The sequence below is a fragment of the Panthera pardus genome, unplaced genomic scaffold, assembly GCF_024362965.1.
Source record: "Panthera pardus isolate Hobbes unplaced genomic scaffold, ASM2436296v1 HiC_scaffold_24, whole genome shotgun sequence".
Taxonomy (NCBI): domain Eukaryota; kingdom Metazoa; phylum Chordata; class Mammalia; order Carnivora; family Felidae; genus Panthera; species Panthera pardus.
The window spans coordinates 130667207-130683541 of NW_026526810.1; the positions used below are offsets into that span (position 1 = coordinate 130667207).

General features: G+C 51.0%; 1 protein-coding gene across 3 annotated transcripts in view; it reads left to right on the forward strand.

Moving 5' to 3' along the window:
• LOC109274530 (B2 bradykinin receptor) overlaps positions 1–15819 on the forward strand; it is a 53134-nt gene extending 37315 nt beyond the window's left edge. Inside the window, exons 2-3 of one of the 3 annotated variants that reach the window (XM_019462202.2) lie at positions 8013–8149; positions 14269–15819. In XM_019462202.2, coding sequence (XP_019317747.1) covers positions 14279–15340 — 1062 coding nt within the window. In that variant the 5' untranslated portion in view covers positions 8013–8149; positions 14269–14278 and the 3' untranslated portion in view covers positions 15341–15819. Of the gene's footprint in view, positions 1–7966; positions 8150–14268 lie in introns of all 3 variants that reach the window. The other 2 variants (XM_019462201.2, XM_019462200.2) reach the window with 2 other exon arrangements.
• Positions 15820–16335: the final 516 nt, after the last annotated feature.

Below are 16335 nucleotides of genomic sequence, written 5' to 3' on the forward strand. Positions count from 1 at the left end.
CTTCCTCTCGAGGCTTCACAATGCACAAAAGCATATTAAAGGCCCTGAGAAGTCCTGCAAGGAGGCATGCTTCTCTAAGCCTGGTCTAACCCCAGGTCTCCCAGACTTGATCGGCACGGAATCTGTTTTCCACTGGCTGCTCTTCCTGTTCTCCTTGCCCAGCACCTCCTTCTCCACCTAAAATTTAAATGTTGGCACTCCTCAGGCTTCAACCCTAAGCCTTCTTCTCTTCTCTCTGCGTGGGCCATCTTACTAATCCCAGCTAGGATCATGGTTCTAAATGCCATCTGTGATGACGAGTCTTACGTGTCAGCTTGGCTGGGCTCCAGCACCTGGTTCTTTAATCACACAGGAATCCGGGGTTGCTGCAAAGGTCTTTTGTAGATGTGGTGAACATCCCTTGCTTGAAGTAAAGGAGATTACCCTCAATAATGTGGTGGACCTCATCCAAGCAGTTGAAAGCCTTAAGAACAACAACTAAGATTTCCAGAGAAGAAATTCTGCCTCAGAACTGCTGCATGAGCTCCTACCTGAGTTTCTAGTCCTCTGCTCTGCCCTATGGATTTTGACATAGCCAGCCCCTGTAATCACATGAACTAATGCCTTGGAATAAATATCTTGATTGATAGATAGATGATGATGATGAAGAAGATAGATGATCGATAGACAGATAGGTAGATAGATAGATGATAGACAGATAGGTAGACAGGTAGATAGATAGATGATAGACAAGTAGATAGATGATAGACAGACAGATAGATAGATAGACAGATAGATAATAGATGATAGACAGATAGATAAATAAATGATATATAGACAGATAGACAGATGATAGATAGATGATAGATAGATAGATAGATAGATAGATGATAGATAGATGACAGATAGATACATGATAGATGATAGATAGATAGATAGATGATAGGTAGATACATGATAGATAGAAAGATAGATAGATAGATAAATAGATAGATAGACAGATGACAGATAGACAGATGATAGATGACAGATAGATGATAGATGACAGATAGACAGATGATAGATAGATGATAGAGAGACAGATGATAGACAGATAGATGATAGATAGATAGACAGATGATAGATAGATGATAGATGATAGATAGATGATAGACAGATGATAGATAGACAGATAGATGATAGATAGATAGACAGATGATAGATAGATGATAGATGATAGATAGATAGATAGATAGATAGATGATAGATAGATGATAGATAAATAGATAGATTGATAGATGATAGATAGATAGATAGATAAATAGATAGATAGATGATAGATACATGATAGATAGATGATAGACAGATAGATAGACAGATGATAGAGAGATAGATAGATAGATGACAGATAGATACATGATATATGATAGATAGATAGATAGATAGATGATAGGTAGATACATGATAGAAAGATAGATAGACAGATGATAGAGAGATAGATAGATAGATGACAGATAGATACATGATATATGATAGATAGATAGATAGATAGATAGATAGATAGATAGATAGATGATAGGTAGATACATGATAGAAAGATAGATAGATAGATGATAGATAAATAGGTAGATAGACAGATGACAGATAGACAGATGATAGATAGATGACAGATAGACAGATGATAGATAGATGATAGATAGATGATAGAAGATAGATGATTGATAGATGATAGACAGACAGATGATAGACAGATAGATAGATGATAGAAGACAGACAGATGATAGATAGATAGATAGATAGATGGATGGATAGATAGACAGGAATAGGTAAATATCCTATTGGTTTGGTTTCTCTGGAGAGCCCTGCCTGAGACACATCTATGCCAACAAACTCTGAAACGTTAGCTCTCTTCTGAGGCACCTTCTCCGAATGCCCAGTGGAGAACCCCATTCAAGTATTCCACGTGTATCGTCGACGTATCTGTCTGTGTCACATATCTGTAGCCACCATGGGGGCTGGGACAGCCAAGGATGACCCCAAGTCTTCAAGGGAAGGTGAGCGTTGTCTTCAGCGTGTCATTTCTCCTGCGCCCTGGTCGTAGAAACATTTCTGATCACGGGGCACGGCCTGGTTTCTTGTGTTAGAGATACACGATCACAGCATCAACCCCATCCCCGCAAAAGACATACGAGCACTACTGGTTTCTGTGGAAAACGAACTTGATTTCACGCCCCCATTTCTCGCCGGACGCGTAGGCCATTTAGGTCCGTGGGCCGATTGAAAGATGAGGCAACAGGCTTTCCACATGGGCGGTTTCTGCCAGATTACACAGAGGAAGGTCATAAAACTGGGAACGTACGTACCCATAATTCATCTCATCCTGTGAACGTCCATATGATGAAAGAGTGACATTTTCCGTGGATTTATTTGATCCCCGCAACAGCTGTCAGAGCAGGCAGGGCACCTTCGCTGCCAGATGAAGAACCTGCGGGTCTGAGCCTTCCCGGGACTTCCCCGCAGGGGCCCCCGGCTCTCTTCCCACCCTCGCCCCCTCTCCCCCAGTGCCAGGGGAGTATCTGCGCTCTCAGAGAACTCACTCTGATCTGAAACCGTTTCGTGCTCTTTGCTGCACCAAAACAACAGCCTTTGGGGGCAAATCTGCACAGAGCGGACCCCAGGGCAGGGGCTGAGTGGTCCTCAAAAGGAATGAGGAAACGCGGTCTGAGGCTTGACCCTGGGCTTTCTGACTCCGAAGTTCTAAGTAAGCCTTCCACAAACAACATCTGTGCATGCCCACGTGCTGGGCCTTCCACCTACAATGTTTTTGCGTTTGTTTGTTTGTTTGTTTGTTTGTTTGTTTTGGCTGGCCTGCCTTCCAAACTCCTATTCATCTCTCAAAACCCCAGTCAAATATCCCTCTGCCGTAATTCTTCCAAGACTTCCATTCTTTAGGCCTTCATACTCGGACGTAACCTTGGCTCTTCATTACCATTCTGCCTTCCAAGGCGTGCAGTCACTGTCTGCCTGCCTGCCTGTCTTTGTCCTCAGACGGACCCCGCGCTCCACAAGGGGACGCGGAAAAGGCTTTGTTCACCTCCGTCTTCCCATTGCCCACAAGGCACCTGGGGCCCCCAAGGGGTTCAGGACGTGCGTGTTGACATAGGGACAAACTATTGATATTCCGATATGCAGCATAAGTAAATAGGGTCCTGAATTTATTCAGCAAATACGTGCTGATTGAGCACGTCGGCTCTGTTGTAGGAGTTCCGGAGTAAGACTCTCATCAAAAGAGGTAAACACCTTGCCTGGTGGAGACACAGGAAGGAAAAACTAAACAGTGTAGCCAGGTGGTGAGAAACAAGGAAGCAGGCAGAAGGGAGGAGGTATTACTTCAGGGAAGGGCTCTCTGATAAGGGGGGATTTGTGGGGGCCAGGAGGACCCGAGGGATGTGGCTGTCTACGGGAAGGGTGCTCCGGGCACAGGGAATGGCCAGTGCAAAGGCCCTGAGGTGGAGAGGACGTGGCACATCTGAGACAGAGCAGAGGCCAGAGAGCCAGTGGATGAGCGGGTGGGGAGTGTGAAAAGGACACTGAGAAAGGCAGCAGGGCTGTGCAGCCTTGTGGGTGGGCCGCTGTCGATCGCAGCGCTTTCCTGCCCTGCGAGGGGAGCCTGAGGGTTTCAGGCAGAGACGTGACCTGGTCTGGCTCAGGCTTTAGAACACAGAGGATTGTGGCTGACCCTCCCCGGTCACAGGTCATTTCCGAGTGTTGCACCCGGGCCCTGGCTGCATTAGCTCTGGGATTCTCCTGACTCCCCTCAGGGAGGGCCTGCTGAGTCTCACTGTCCAGGCAGCGTTTTATGTGCAAATTTCTAAACTTGCACTGGTTTGTGGAACCCCTGGCCCAGTGGGCTATTTTCTGCTGAGTGGCCGGTGCCCAGAGCCCCTTACTTCTAAATTTTTTTTTACCGTTTATTTTTATTTTTGAGACACAGAGAGACAGAGCATGGACAGGGGAGGGGCAGAGAGAGAGGGAGACACAGAATCGGAAACAGGCTCCAGCCTCCGAGCTATCAGCAGAGCCCGACGCGGGGCTCGAACTCACGGACCCCGAGATCATGACCTGAGCCGACGTCAGACGCTTCACTGACTGAGCCGCCTAGGCGCCCCGCCCCTCATTTCTAAATGGCCGTCGGCTCAGGCCAGGGCAGTGCTCCCAGCTGCCCGCATGCCCGGGACACCTTCAAGCCGGCCCCCGTCGCCCTGTCGCTTCCCAGGTATCTGTGCCTTGTTAAACCTACAAACTGTAGGATTTTCTTTTCACACCCCTTGCATCTTGACACCTGGCCCTGGCCCCATCCGTCCCCACCCCCTCTGTGCCGCACGCTGCGGGCTCTCGTATAGTGGTGTTTGCACACTTGGCTGAAATGTTGGCTCGATCGCTTGCCAGACGCATGGAACCTGAGCGGCCCCCAGGGGCGAGGGGGGGCGCCAGGCAGGTGCTCCCTACGTGTGTGCAGAATAGAAGGATGAACACTCAGACCTGTGCTCACAGAGGACCAAAAGGGGCCTTGAATGACCGAGGCGCATTAAGCAGAAAGACAGGGGCGGGGGGGGGGGGGGGGCATTTCCAGCAAACGCTCACAGGAAGGCGCGTCCAGAGGCATTAGGAGCCCAGGAGTCACCCGTCAGGAAATGTCCCAGGGTGGAGGGTGGCTCCGCGTGTTACAGCAGGACCACAGGGGAGTCTGAATTCCAAGGGGTTGGGCTGTTGTCCTAGGAAATGACAAAATCCAGGTGCTCTGGAATATTAATCCAGCACAAGCATGGACAGAAGGACAAAACTCAGAAAGCTAGGAGATTGGCTGGGAGCTCTTTGTCGCAGACGTGTCTGCCACGTGATTGTCTAACACCTACGGCCGGAAGGAAGGCTTGGACGGAGGGGAAGGTGGCCGGCGGGGCCTTCGGTCCCGGCCGGAAGCGGGCCAGCCTCGGTTCCTTTCCTGCGTCGACATGTAAAGATAATAAAAGAGACAGCTCGTGTCTTGTGAGGACTGAGCGAGAGCCCTGAAGATGTCCCACATCTGGAAGTCACCTGTAGAGATGAGCCCAGGGAGGTGACCTTGCAGAACCTGCTGGGTGTGACTAGGAGAGGAGACAGGGTGACTCCGGGGTTTAGTGACCAGAGAACTGTGTGTGTGTCATGGTGGGGACTGCGACCTGAGTGTCCCCAAGTCCCTTAAGCTCAAGCTCACCTTCTCGGAATATGCATGGAGCATAGCCCGAGCCCTCAGCTCAGGAGACCCCGCTGCCTGGAGTCCCCAGCATCAGCATCAGGGACAATCCAGGGAAGGTTGACCTGTCCCAGCACGCTGGTCAGGCTGTCCTGTTTCTAGACGGCAGCCCTGGGTCTCTTTCCAGCCGCCTCTTCATGCCTTAGAATAGTCTCTTTGCTGTCTTGTTCTCCCTACAGAGGCCCCACACAGGCCCCAGGCCCCAGAGGACCCTCACCCCACTCCTGGCCTCCCCCTGCCTCCATGTTACAGGGGCCTGTACCCCTTCCTAGATGTAGGATTCCCTCATCCTGCCCTCAGCCTTCGGAATCCAGGCCCCCTTGACCCATAGGCTTGGGTTCCCTCACCCTGCCCTCAACCCCCCAAAGTCAGGCCCCTCTTCCCAAGACTTGAGGTTCTCTCGCCCTGCCCTTAACCCCCCAGAATTCAGGCCCCCTCTCCCCAACACTCGGGGTTCCCTCGCCTTGTCCTCAGCCGCTGGAAATCAGGCCCCTTCTCCCCAAGACTTGGGGTTCCGTCACCCTGCCCTTAAACCCCAGAATTCAGGTCTCCTCTCTCCACAGGCTTGGGGTTCCCTTGCCTTGTCCTCAACTTCCCAGAATTTAGGTCTCCTCTCCCCACAGACTTGGGGCTCCCTCGCCTTGCCCTTAACCCCCAAAATTCAGACCTCCTCTCCCCAAGACTTGGGGTTCCCTCACCCTGCCGTCAACCCCCAAAATCCAGACCTCCTCTCCCCAAGACTTGGGGTTCCCTCGCCTTGCCCTTAACCCCCAAAATTCAGACCTCCTCTCCCCACAGACTTGGGGTTCCCTCACCCTGCCCTCAACCCCCCCAGAATTCAGGCCCCCTGTCCCCAAGACTTGGGGTTCCCTCGCCTTGTCCTCAGCCCCTGGAATTCAGGCCCCCTCTCCCCACAGCCCCAGAGGCAGAGGGCAACTCCACTCCATTTCCCACCCCAAGTGAGCCATAGGAGGAACATCCGTTTTCCTAAAAGAACTTTCCATCCCGCCCGCGGGGGGAGCCCCCAAGGCTTTGGCAAGGCTGCCACAGAGTCCTCTACCGAAGCCCCGCTCATCAGCCATCACGTGGCAAGTGGGCCACCAGCAGTGGGGGCCACAGGGTCCTGCCACACACAGGCCCCTTCTCACCGTCTCACCGTCTCTCCCCGACATGAAGCGGGGTCAGCCAGGGTCCGACCAAGTGGCTCACCTCCCACGGAGCTGGTCTCAGGGACCCTCCCGAGTCAATGCCTGTCTGGGCAGGAAGGCATCTCCTAAGACAGACACTGGTGAGAAGCAGTCCATTCTCCACTCCCGTGGAAGAGAGAAAAGGCAGTCACTCTCTGCAAATGGTTTCCACTGGTGAGACCCCCATCTTCGTTGCTAATTAGGAAGGCCTGGGATTTGGAGGCCTTCTCTGATGAAAAGCTACCCAGACGCTGGCCGACATTCACCTAACGTCTGCGTGACTAAAACATCCCAGGTCTCTCCTCACGTGAAGGGACCGTCCCCAAAGACAGATTCCAGTCTCCTCCCTCAAATGCTCCCCATCTGCTGAGTCTCGGAATCTTCTTTGTTTTTTCTGCTTCCACAATTTTAATATATCTAGCAACAGGAGAGACTTGCTAGAAAGTTCTGAAGTGCAGTTTGTCCCCACTGAGGTGTCAGTACAGAGAAAGGAAACAGAGAAGGCTAGATGCTGAAGACAAAGGGGACATTCTTCTGCCCCAGACACGTTGGGTTCAAGGGGACATCAAAAGAGGACATGGAGGGGCCCCTGGGTGGCTCAGTCGGTTAAACGTGCGACTTCGGCTCAGGTCTTGATCTCCTGGTTTGTGGGTTTGAGCCCCGTGTCGGGCTTTGTGTTGACAGCTCAGAGCCTGGAGCCTGCTTCGGATTCTATCTCATTCTCTCTCTGCCCCTCCCCTGCTCATTCTCTGTCCCTCTCTGTCTCTCAAAAATAAATACATGCAAAAAAAAAAAATTCTTTTTAAAGAGGGGACATGGGGCATCCAAGAGGCAGGACTCGGGTGTGGGGAGGGCTGGGGCCCTGAGATTTGAGGATGACCTTTCCAGAAGCCACAATTCAAGCCCCAGGCATGGATGCATTCTCCTGCATTTAGGGAGGGAGTTCGAAGCGTCTTAATTTTTAAGAGGGAGGGTTAGGGGCATTTCAGTTACAGGATCTTGAGGCCAGACACTCAAAGAAAGCCAGAAATTTCTTACTGTCTGAACAGGAGGTCTTGAGCAGTTCAATTGGATATGTGCAGGCAAATAGGCTTCAGAGCTGCTGGGGAAGATGAAGAAAAGTGTATCTGATCCCATTCAGTTCTGGACGTTGCAGGAGTCAATTTTTTTCCTAGCTCACTGTTTGTTTAATGGGGTCCACACTAACGGATTCTTGGCCGTGCGTCCTTGAGGACTGAAACTCAAAAGGGACATTGAAGTCAGCTCCCACAAAAGCTGAGGTTTTGTAGTAAGCCTCAGGCATGTGGGACCCCGTGGTGAACGGGGCACAGTCATTACTCAATGTCCACTGAGGCTCGAAGGGACTGGATGATGCCGGAATATGGTTTAAGGGCATATTGGCCAACATACTTTTTTTTGGCAGAGTCACTGGTCTCCCCAGATGTCTCCAAAGTAAAGAGGGGGGCTGGGAGCTGAATGCTCTCTTGCCAGCCTTAAAGTACAGAGCAATTTTCCTTTTAAACCCCAGCTTGCTTCTTCCATCGAAAGACTCACTTTCTCGGCAATCCCTCCAGTGACCTCATTGGAGAGGAGGTTGGGCAATTTGAGGCCATCGCGTTTCCACTGTGCTTCTCAGCCCAGAAAACACCTCCGAAAGCAGCTCTCGCCATCAGAAAACCCAGACGAAGTCGCGAGTTTTTTCATCCCCTGAGTAAGTAAACAGCCGTCTCTTTTTTTCCTTTTATGAGAGCAAGGTGTAAGAGGAGATTCACGTCTCGTTGGAAAAAACAAACAAAGAAAGCTTCCTCTTACAATGAAATACTGGCAAGATTTTCTGTTTTAAGTGTATGTCTTGTTTTTTGTTTTAAACGTAATTCTAAATCAGTGGGAGAGATTGTATTCTGTGCCTACTTCAGGGTTTAGTTGCTTTTCCAGCAGAAAAGGAGGAGAGCGTCTGGACTAGCTCACGGAGGTCCCAGAAATTCTTTCTTGACATCAAGGCCGTATGAAACACGTAGAGGCTGAATAATACAGCTCCTAATGAGCTCCGTGTGGACTCTGACCAGTTTCAATCTACGAATTTTGATTTATAAAAATCAAATCGGTCTTCCCAGGATTGCTTGCAAGATTTCATAAGGCCAATAAATTGGTTGGGTTCTTTGTGGCTTGAAAATCGCATCTTAATTATGTGACTGAGTTGAGATTCATTCATCTCTCTGTCTGTATTTCAAATGCCTTTATCTCACCTCACTGTTGAAATTGGAACGAATTCCACGAGGCCCAATCCGTTGAAGAAAGTGGTCTCCCGAGTAGCACATGCCAGGGTTGGAATATGCAAACTCAGAAAATATCACGTAGAAATTACAGAATCATCTTCTCTAGCAGGCCTGCCCAGCATCACCTTTACGTTTTTCAAATAAGATCGAGTATTACCGATACTATCAATAGCTGCTGTTTATTGAGCACCTACTATGTGCCAGGCAGATATCAGAGCTAAAACTAAGAACTGGTGAAGGAAGGGCTCTCCTTTCTGTCCGACGTCATATAAACACAGACAACAGCTGGTAAAGACAAACCCTTTCAAAATGAGCCCAGCTTGAGCAGACATGCTGTGTCCGTGGGGGCCCCACGGACACAGCTGGGTCCACTGGGACGGAGGGCAGTGTCTGCTAAGCCAACCAGATTTGAGCTGAAGTCAGAGGTCTCTGCTGGTGGCTTGGGAGGCAGCCCCTGATTCCCTAGGGAGGGCGAAATTCCCTGAATTTCCTCTGGATGCCGTAACAAATCAGCACAACCTTAGTGGCTTAAAACAACACAAATTTATTATTCTGGAAGTCAGATGTTCAAAATCAGTCGCCCTGGGCTAACGTCAAGGTGTTAGAAGGGCTGTGTTCCTTCTGGAGGCTCCAAGGGAGAATCCTTGCTTTTTCCAGCTTCTTTTTAAAAATTAAAAAAAAAAAAAGTCTTTTTTAATGTTTATTTATCTTTGAGAGACAGAGAGCGCGAGCGGGGAAGGGCAGAGAGAGAAGGAGACACAGAATCCGAAGCAGACTCCAGGCTCCGAGCTGTCAGTACAGAGCCCGACGTGGGGCTTGAACTCAGGAACTGTGAGATCATGACCTGAGCCGAAGTCAGACGCTTAACCAACTGAGCCACCCAGGCACCCCTATTTTTAAAAAATTTTAATGTTTATTTATTTTTGAGAGAGAGAGACAGAGACAGAGCACGAGCAGGGCAGGGGCAGAGAGAGAAGGAGACACAGGATCCGAAGCAGACCCCAGGCTCCGAGCTGTCAGCACAGAGCCTGACACGGGGCTCGAACCCACAAACCGTGAGAGCTTGAACTGAGCAGAAACCAAGAGTCGAGCGCGTAACCGAGGGAGCCACCCAAGCACCCCAGACCAGAATGTATTTAGTTAAGAAAATGTCCTTGCTGTAAGGGCTGAGGTACCTGCTAATCTCTGAGCAAATTCTGCCAAGCAGAGGCTGTTCTCAGGTCTGACTCTTTACGTACAAAATCACGTAACTCTCTTAGCCCACGTATGTTCACAGGTGATGCCTTTACGCCCTAGTTCAGAGTGGCTCTCAACAAACATTTTTACCAGAGAATATTTTTACTCTACAAATAAGTTGTAGTTACTTCCCCTCTTTGAACGTTTTGTGAAACTTAGAGGCTGCGCATCCCGGGTTTTCTCAGTTTCGTCTCATTTCTTGTACGGAATATGAATTTACCCAAGTGAAAAGATTCTTCCCACAAACTGAGATATTCCAAAGCTCACTACAGAGATTTAAAATCAAATCTTGTGTGCCACCGAGCTCGCATTCTTTAAACATTTTTCCCCTTTCGCAATAAATGTCCTTTATTTTCTGCATAATACCTTCATTTTCAAGGTAATTACAGTCTGCTAACAGCGTAAAAGCAGGTGTTTTGGTGCTCCATTCTTTGCGTACCTTGATTAAAGATATCCAAATGATTTGGAACAAAATTCAAACAAAATTTAGAGTTCCGCTTTAACAAACAGCTTAGTAACATTTCCGGGCATTTAGGCTCAAGGTCCCCTAAAAGTGATTGATGATGGGGCAGCAAAGAAAGGAAATACGTGCTCTAGGGTTTTTTTTTTTTTTAATTCATCGTCAACCTTATTACGAAAAGCTTGTGGTTCTGTAACCCTGTGTACCCATCTTTAGATTTTCTAAACTTTGTCAACTCTAACCTCCATTTTAATTGGTAGAATATTGAGGGGCGCCTGGGTGGCTCAGTCGGTTGAGCGTCCGACTTCGGCTCAGGCCATGATCTCGAGGTTCGTGAGTTCGAGCCCCACATCGGGCTCTGTGCTGACAGCTCAGAGCCTGGAGCCTGCTTCTGATTCTGTGTCTCCCTCTCTCCTCTGCCCCTCCCCCGCTCATGCTCTGTCTCTCTCACTCTCAAAAATAAGTAACATTAAAAAAGAATTAATTGGTAGGATCCTGAAACTTATTCATATGCAATTGCAAACGGCATGTGCACCAGTGGCCTCTTCAAAGTACATTTCTGTTCCACTGCTCTCTTATTTTCGAAAGAACATCGCTGTTACCATGACACCACACCCCAGCAAAATCTGTATTTGTATTATCATCACAAAAACATAACTCTAGTTCCAACGTAAACAACTGAAACTGAATTTAGAATAGCATCCCCCAGAAGTCGTTGTTCCAGTCGCCCAGATGGAACTTCCAGAAGTTTTGCTTTGAGTCCGTGAATTGGATCATGTTTGGAACTGATTTTTTTCCAGTGGAAGAATCAGAAGATACCGATAGCATTTTCCCTGTGTGTGGAGTTGTTATGAAGCGGACCCATGATCAGCCGTCATTTCCACTGTTACCTGTGCAGGAGATAAACTGGAACCAAAAATGAGTTGAATTAATTGGCAGAATAGTAGCTTGATCTGAATGGAAAATCCATGCTTCCCAGAGCGACCTGTAACAACGCCTTCTGCAGCTACGTGGGTGCAATCGGTCTTAGGGCAGATCTTTTAAAATTACTAACTTCTGGGGCGCCTGGGTGGCTCCGTTGGTTGAGCGCCCGACTTCAGCTCAGGTCGTGATCTCCTGGTTCGTGGATTCGAGCCCCTCATCAGGCTCTGTGCTGATAGCTCAGAGCCTGGAACCTGCTTTGGAATCTGTGTCTCCCTCCCTCTCTCTCTCTCTCTCTCAGCCCCTCCCCTGCTCACACTCTGTCTCTCTCTCAAAAATAAAATACACGGTTTAGAAAATTAAAATTACTAACTTCTACAGTAGCAGCTTTGGGTCTTAGGTTTTCTTGTGGTTGGTGAAATCGCCACAGAGCCCTGCCTAGTGATGTAAATAAACATCAACAGTCTGTGCAACTTGCAAATTTGCCAACTTCCTTGAGAAAGGGGAGCTCAGTACTTACATCCTCCCGAAACTTTCATCTTTTTAGCTCATCGAGGCCAAAAGGGCATATTGCAAATTTTTAAAGTGTTTCCAGGGTAAAAAAAAAAAAAAAAAAAAAAAAAAAAAAAAAAAGAATTCCACAAAGAAAAATAAATAAATGAAACGATTCCCAAATAACCAGATAAATATTTAGCTGTGGATTTACAGCACAAGAGTGTCTCGACTCTTCTGTATGCACTCGGTCAGAGGTCCCCATGCCACACATACGCCACAGCCACCAGCCCTTAATCCCCCGTGTATCCCACTGACCTCCCCACTCGTGGCCAAGCAGTTCATTCTCCCCTCTGTCTACATTCTCCCTCGGTGGTTTCGTCCACTCTTGGACGTCCACTATGCCAGCTCTTGTCATTGAATACCAGACTTGAACATCTAGTCGCTGGAAATCCCCACTTGATGTCCCCACTCGATACTTCAACCTTGAACCTTGACATGTCCGAGAGTGAACTCCTGATCTCCCCGCCCGCCGCCAAACCCTGCCCCATCTACATACACACTGCCGTCTCCATCTCAGCTGATGGCAACGTCATATGTCCAGGTGCTCTGGATAAAAATCTTGGCATCATCTGAGCCTTCCTCTCTCCCCACCTGTATCCGACTGAAAATCATGGCGGCACTACCCTCAATATAAAATCCAAAAACTGATTCCATCTCGCCATCCCCCCTGCTTACCACCCCCGTGCTACAATTTTATTCAGTATGTTTACTGTTGTGGGCTCTGTCCTCCCACGAGGCTGGAAGCCTCTGAGGGGTCTTTGCTAGTTTGATTCACTGCTCTGTCCCAAATACCTAGAACAGTGCCAGGTACATAGTAGGTGCTCAATAAATACTGGTTCAGTAGACAAATGCATGGAGGAACTGGTAAATTACACCTCGGTGTGAATGGCACAGCGTGTGAGTTACACACAGCATCCAAACTCGAAAGTCATCATGTCCTAGGTCGAGGAAAGTCGTGCTCAGGGACATCAAGTGATTGCTCAAGGTCACCCAGCCAAGAATGGTTCACAAGCTGCTCACTGTGTGAATGGGGATCATACGGGTCTCCTGAGTCAGCTGTGGCCAGCTGGACCGGCAGGTGCCCATAAATCCACGAGTGCAGGATGCGATCCCTTCTTTCCGTGGGGTTCCAGAGGGCGGCGGGACTCAGTCTGCTTGCTTCCCACCGTATCCCTCCCCCACTGAAACTCCGCGTGGGCATTTGGGAGGCAGGCCTGCTGTGTGGCTGGGACTGTGGCCTTTCGGGTCAGCACAGACTGAGGGCTCCCAGGACAGGCTGTTCACTTCCGAGCCTGGCTTCCTCATCTACCGACTGGGGGCCAAACATGCAGCAGAATCGAGGAGACAGAGGTCCGGCCTCTGGAATCAGACTGTGCCGGGCTGAATCCCCTCTCTACTCCAGCCCCCTGTGCGACTGTGGACGAGTGATCAGTCCCTCCGCGCCCCGCTTTCTGAGCAAATGTAGATGACGAGGCTCTTACCTCCACAGGGCTGCTGGGAACGTTAAATGAAAAAGTACTTCAATGTCAAACTCTCCGAATGGTGTCTGGCTTAGAAATCATCTCATCAATGTTAGCTGCTTTATTAATGTTGTTTTACTGCTGGTAATTTGCAAGCCCGGCTTCTCGTGCTGGAAACCTCCCACCCTTGTCCCTACTCCGTCCACCCCACTGGTCTGGGACCCAATGGACGGACATCACCGCTGTCTGCACCTCTTGCTAGCACTTCCTGATTCTTTCTTAGGTCCTCGCCCACTGTCTCCATGTCTGCATCGCCTCTGGACGGTGAGCACCTTCAGGCTGGGGGCTGGGTCCTTTCCCTGGCAAGGTGCTGGCACAGAGCGGGTGCTCTTTGATGTCTGCCAAAGAGTGAACGATAATAATCTGGTTGTTAATAAGACCGAGTGCTTCCTCTAGACCAGGCGACCGTACCAAGCTCTCCATAGACCCTGTCCCTGGTCCTCACCACGGTTACACAAGAGGGATACGACTAGCTTTGCCCTTCGAGGGATACGACTAGCTTTGCCCTTCGAGGGATGCGACTAGCTTTGCCCTTCGAGGGATGCGACTAGCTTTGCCCTTCGAGGGATGCGACTAGCTTTGCCCTTCGAGGGATGCGACTAGCTTTGCCCTTCGAGGGATGCGACTAGCTTTGCCCTTCGAGGGATGCGACTAGCTTTGCCCTTCGAGGGATGCGACTAGCTTTGCCTTTCGAGGGATACGACTAGCTTTGCCTTTCGAAAAGGGAACTAAAAGTTAGTGGGTCTCAGTGGCTCACGCCAAGTGGCTGCGCTCGGAATTGGACTTGGCGGCGGGCTGGACCCGGGCCTCGGGTTGTGGCTGGCCGCCTCCCCCAGCTGATGCCGCATGCTGGTCGTTGCAGGTGGCCGCGGATGGCGTCCCGGACCCTCCTGGCGCTCCTGTCCCTGAACCGGAGCCAGCCCCGCCCCGCGAACGCCACGTCCTGTGACGACGCTCGGGAGGCCTGGGACCTGCTGCACAGGCTGCTGCCGACATTGATCCTCGCCATCTGCGCCTGCGGCCTGCTGGGAAACCTGCTTGTGCTGTCCGTCTTCCTCCTGCCCCGGCGGCGCCTGAACGTGGCGCAAATCTACCTGGCCAACCTGGCCGCCTCCGACCTGGTGTTCGTCCTGGGCCTGCCCTTCTGGGCGGAGAACATCTCGAACCGGTTCCGCTGGCCTTTCGGAGCCCTCCTCTGCCGCGTCGTCAACGGGGTCATCAAGGCCAACTTATTCACCAGCATCTTCCTGGTGGTGGCCATCAGCCAGGACCGCTACCGGGTGCTGGTGCACCCCATGGCCAGCCGGAGGCGGGGGCGCAGGCGGCGGGCGTGGGCCACCTGCGTGCTCATCTGGGTGGCGGGGGGCCTCCTGAGCGTCCCCACGTTCCTGTTCCGTTCCCTCGCCGCCGTCCCGGAACTGAGCGACACCTGTGCCTGCGTGCTGCTGCACCCGCCCGGGGCCTGGCACTTCGCGCGGATGGTGGAGTTGAACGTGCTGGGCTTCCTCCTGCCGCTGCTGGCCATCGTCTTCTACAACGGCCAGATCCTGGCCTCCCTGCGAGGGCGCGCGGAGGTGGGCGGCACGCGGAGCGGGGGCTCCACGGGTGGCAAGACCGCGGGGCTCCTCCTCACGCTCGTGGCTGCCTTCCTGGTGTGCTGGACCCCCTACCACTTCTTTGCCTTCCTGGACTTCCTGTTCCAGGTGCAGGCCGTCCGCGGCTGCTTCTGGGAGAAGTTCATAGACCTGGGCCTGCAGTACGCCAACTTCTTCGCCTTCACCAACAGCTGCCTGAACCCGGTGATTTACGTCTTCGTGGGCCGGCTCTTCAAGACCAAGGTGCGGGAGCTTTGTAAACAGTGCGTCCCTAGGAGCCTTCGTCCCGTGTGCCTGGCCCAGCGGAAAGACATCCTCCAACTTTTCTGGCAGAAGTAAAGCGGCGGGGAGTCACGAAGCTTGGCTTCCGGATCCGCGGTTTCGGACATCGGGAAGTCCTGTTGTGGTCGGCTGGGACAGTGAGCCCCCCGAATGGCCAGGACCCAGTCCCTGGGAACCGTGGGTGTGATTAGGGTAGGAGGACTTTGCACATGTGATGGATCTTGAGAGGGGGAGATTATAGGGGACCGTCTGGGTGGGCCCGACGCAGCCACAAAGGTCCTTGTAAAAGGGCAGCGGCAATGTCAGGGTCAGAGAAAGCCACGTGACAGCAGGATCAGAGGCTGGAGTGTCGTGGGGGAGCCCCGAGCCATTGCTGGCACCCGCCGAAGGCCGGAGAAGGGAAAGGAGACGCATTCTCCCCTCAAGCTTCCAGAAGGCGCCAGCCCTGTAGACACCCGACTTTAGCCCAAGGAGACGGACTTCAGATGTCTGGCTTCCGGATCCGTAAGGCAATAAAGTTGTGTTGTTTTAAGTCATCCAGTTGGTGGTAATTTGCTACAGCAGCCATAGGAAACTCATACAACTTTCCGGTGAGGGTCTCTTGCCCGCCCAAAATTTTCTCCGCTGACGGCTAGGCATGCAGAGATGATACGGCTAGGGGTCCTAACCCCAAGGAACTTGCAGAAATGATTAGAGTATAAAAAAAGAAAACAAGAGGGGCGCCTGAGTGGCTCAGGCGGTTAAGTGTCCAACTTCAGCTCAGGTCATGATCTCACGGTTCGTGAGTTCAAGCCCCACGTCGGGCCCTGTGCTGACAGCTCAGAGCCTGGAGCCTCTGCTTCGGATTCTGTGTCTCCCTCTCTCTCTGCCCTCCCCCGCTCACGTGCTGTCTCCCTCTATTTCTCTCTCTCTCTCAAAAATAAATACACATTAAAAAAAAATAAAAAATAAGAATAGGAGGTGACACAAAGCAGGGTAACTGCCCCCACTGCGTGAGAGGAGGCGCTCAGAGCACAGAGGAACTGGGCCCAGGATGGGTGGCTGGGCGGGGA